This window comes from Oryx dammah, unplaced genomic scaffold (assembly GCF_014754425.2).
Source record: "Oryx dammah isolate SB20612 unplaced genomic scaffold, SCBI_Odam_1.1 HiC_scaffold_4546, whole genome shotgun sequence".
Classification (NCBI taxonomy): Eukaryota; Metazoa; Chordata; class Mammalia; order Artiodactyla; family Bovidae; genus Oryx; species Oryx dammah.
In genome coordinates, this window is record NW_024074473.1 from 1 (window position 1) to 3,124 (window position 3,124).

Genomic DNA, 3,124 nt, shown 5'->3' on the forward strand with positions numbered 1-3,124 from the left:
GTCCACGTACTCCGGCTGCACGGATGCAGCGGACTCGGGATCGGCTACGCTGCCTTCGATCTTGCTCAGGTTGGCCAGGATCTCCTCGGTACGGCGCACGATGAACACCGGCTGACCGCGCCACTCAGCAACCATCTGCTGACCTGCTTCGATCTTGCTGACGTTCACCTTCACCGGTGCACCGGCCGCCTTGGCCTTGGCACTGGGGAACCATGACCCCACGAACGGAGTCGCAGCACCTACCGCCCCTGCAGCACCCACCACGGAGGTGGCTGCAACCAGGAAGCGACGCCGGCCTGCATTCACGCCGTCATTGCTCATTCAGTCGTCTCCCATCAGCTTTGTGGCCTGTTGTTCAGGCCTCTACTAAGTAAAAATCGGGCCGCGCAAAAAATTCGCCAAATGGTAAAGAAAAGCCCCTTTTCTGACAAGGTAATTACCCCCGAAGAGACGGGCGAAAGCCTTGGCGCGTGCGGCCTGCGCGTCTGCGGCACGTTGTCGCAGCACTTTGCCACGCCCATAAAAAACGCCCAGCTCCGTAAGGAAACTGGGCGCTTTTGGAAGCGTAGACGCGATTAACGCTTCGAGTACTGCGGACGCTTGCGCGCCTTACGCAGACCGACTTTCTTACGCTCGACCTCACGGGCGTCACGAGTGACGTAACCGGCTTTACGCAGCGGGCTGCGCAGGGTCTCATCGTACTCGATCAGAGCACGAGTGATGCCATGACGAATGGCACCGGCCTGACCGCTGACACCACCACCGGCTACGGTGACGAAGATGTCGAACTTCTCGACGGTCTCGGTCAGCTCCAGCGGCTGACGCACGACCATGCGAGCGGTTTCACGGCCGAAGAAGGTATCCAGGCTGCGGTTGTTGATCGAGATGTTGCCAGTGCCCGGACGCAGGAATACGCGCGCGGTTGCGGTCTTGCGACGGCCAGTGCCGTAGTTTTGAGTCGCCGACATAATGAACTATTCCGTTAAATCTTCAGTTCTTGGGGCTGCTGAGCGGTGTGCGGGTGAGCGGCACCCTTGTACACCTTCAGCTTACGGTACATGTCGCGACCCAGCGGGTTCTTCGGCAGCATGCCTTTGACCGCGGTCTCGATCACGCGCTCAGGAGCACGAGCGATCAGCTTCTCGAAGTTGATCTCTTTGATGCCGCCCGGGAAACCGGAGTGGGAGTAGTACTTCTTGTCGCTGGCCTTGGCACCAGTTACACGCACCTGCTCGGCGTTGATGACGACGATGTAGTCACCGGTGTCAACGTGCGGGGTGTACTCAGGCTTGTGCTTGCCACGCAGACGGCTCGCGATTTCGGTGGCCAGACGACCCAGGGTCTGACCAGCAGCATCAACGACGAACCAATCGCGTTTTACTGTTTCCGGTTTAGCAGTAAAAGTTTTCATTCTTTATAGCCTCAGGGGCCGCCCAGCAAAAAATAGACGGCGGATCTTACTGGATAGTGCGTACTTTGACAAGTCAAAGGCAGCCGCATACGGACGCTATCGGGGGCTCGGGTCAGCGCGTCCAGAGTACGGCAAGATTCTTCGGCAGGCGGCGCATCACTTCCACCGCAGAAAGAGGTGCCGGATTATCCTGATTGCGAAAAAAATATCAACCTGCTTGTATGACTCTTTTAGCCAAGGAGCACTCCATGGAATACCGCAAACTGGGCCGAACCGATCTCGACGTCAGCGCCCTGTGCCTGGGCAGCATGACCTGGGGCGAGCAGAACAGCGAGAGCGAAGGCCATGCCCAGATCGAGCGAGCCAAGGCCAGCGGGGTCAACTTCATCGATACCGCCGAGATGTACCCGGTGCCGCCGCGCGCCGAAACCTACAGCAGGACCGAGCAGATCATCGGCAGCTACTTCAAGCGCCAAGGCGACCGCGCCGACTGGATTCTGGCCAGCAAGATCGCCGGCCCCGGTAACGGCATCAGCCACATTCGCGACGGCCAGCTGAAATTCAACCGCGAGCACATAGTCGCGGCGCTGGATGCCAGCCTCAAGCGCCTGCAGACCGACTGGATCGACCTGTACCAGTTGCACTGGCCGGAGCGCCCGACCAATTTCTTCGGCCAGCTTGGCTACCAGCATCGCGACGCGGACTTCACGCCGCTGGAAGAAACCCTGGAAGTGCTGGACGAGCAGGTCAAGGCCGGCAAGATTCGTCATATCGGCCTGTCCAACGAAACCCCGTGGGGCACCATGAAGTTCCTGCAGCTGGCCGAGAGCCGCGGCTGGCCGCGCGCAGTATCGATCCAGAACCCCTACAACCTGCTCAACCGCAGCTTCGAGGTAGGCCTGGCGGAGGTGGCGATTCGCGAACAGTGCGGCCTGCTGGCCTATTCGCCCCTGGCATTCGGCATGCTCAGCGGCAAGTACGAGGGCGGCGCCCGCCCGGCCGGTGCACGTATCAGCCTGTTCAGCCGCTTCGCCCGCTACACCAACCCGCAGGCCGAAGCGGCTTGCTCACGCTACGTAGCGCTGGCCCGTGAGCACGGTCTGGACCCTGCGCAGATGGCCCTGGCCTTCGTCACCGCGCAGCCCTTCGTGACCAGCAACATCATAGGCGCCACCAGCCTGGAGCAACTGGACAGCAACCTGGCCAGCGCCGAGCTGAAGCTGTCCGAGGAAGTGCTCGCCGGCATCGAGGCGATTCACAAGGCGCAGCCCAACCCCGCGCCCTAAAAAAGAGAGTGCTGATCGCTCCTGGCATCGCGTCGCGAGGCCAGGCGATCGGCCAGCCGGGTTGGCTCGGGCAGGCGATGGCGCCTGACGCATGCCATCACCAGCTCCGGCGCACGCTCGAGGCTGACCCGATTGCCCGGCGAAACGATCAGTGGCCGTACGTGATCCTTACTGCGCAGCACCCAGCCGATTCGCTCGCCTCTACTGCTCAGCAGCTCGACGCATGCACCCCGCGCCTCATCCAGCTCGGCGTGATGCCCGGTCAGAATCTTCTTGGCCACGCCAATGGTCGGCAAACCGCTGACCACGCCCAGGTGTGCGGCAATACCCAGGCCGCGCGGGTGGGCAATGCCGTGTCCGTCGACGAAGATCAAATCCGGCTCCTGCGGCAGATCAGCCAAGGCTCGAAGCAAGGCGGGCAATTCAC

At 61.5% G+C, this 3,124-nt stretch overlaps 3 protein-coding genes across 3 annotated transcripts; 1 reads left to right on the plus strand and 2 right to left on the minus strand.

Annotated features, from left to right (window-relative positions):
- Positions 1 to 575: 575 nt before the first annotated feature.
- LOC120859918 (30S ribosomal protein S9) lies at positions 576 to 968 on the minus strand. Its single transcript, XM_040235828.1, has one exon. It carries the CDS (start codon positions 966 to 968, stop codon positions 576 to 578), a length of 393 nt encoding a protein of 130 aa, XP_040091762.1.
- A 14-nt stretch (positions 969 to 982) lies between these two features.
- On the minus strand, positions 983 to 1,411 carry LOC120859919 (50S ribosomal protein L13). Its single transcript, XM_040235829.1, has one exon. It carries the CDS (start codon positions 1,409 to 1,411, stop codon positions 983 to 985), a length of 429 nt encoding a protein of 142 aa, XP_040091763.1.
- A 248-nt stretch (positions 1,412 to 1,659) lies between these two features.
- Positions 1,660 to 2,697, plus strand: LOC120859920 (protein tas-like). The gene has a single exon (XM_040235830.1). It carries the CDS (start codon positions 1,660 to 1,662, stop codon positions 2,695 to 2,697), a length of 1,038 nt encoding a protein of 345 aa, XP_040091764.1.
- The last annotated feature ends 427 nt before the right edge of the window (positions 2,698 to 3,124 follow it).

What these genes read in the sequence shown, in the direction of transcription:
- LOC120859919 (XM_040235829.1), bottom strand. Translation starts at nt 1,411, where the DNA reads ATGAAAACTTTTACTGCTAAACCGGAAACAGTAAAACGCGATTGGTTC.
- LOC120859918 (XM_040235828.1), bottom strand. Translation starts at nt 968, where the DNA reads ATGTCGGCGACTCAAAACTACGGCACTGGCCGTCGCAAGACCGCAACC.
- LOC120859920 (XM_040235830.1), top strand. Translation starts at nt 1,660, where the DNA reads ATGGAATACCGCAAACTGGGCCGAACCGATCTCGACGTCAGCGCCCTG.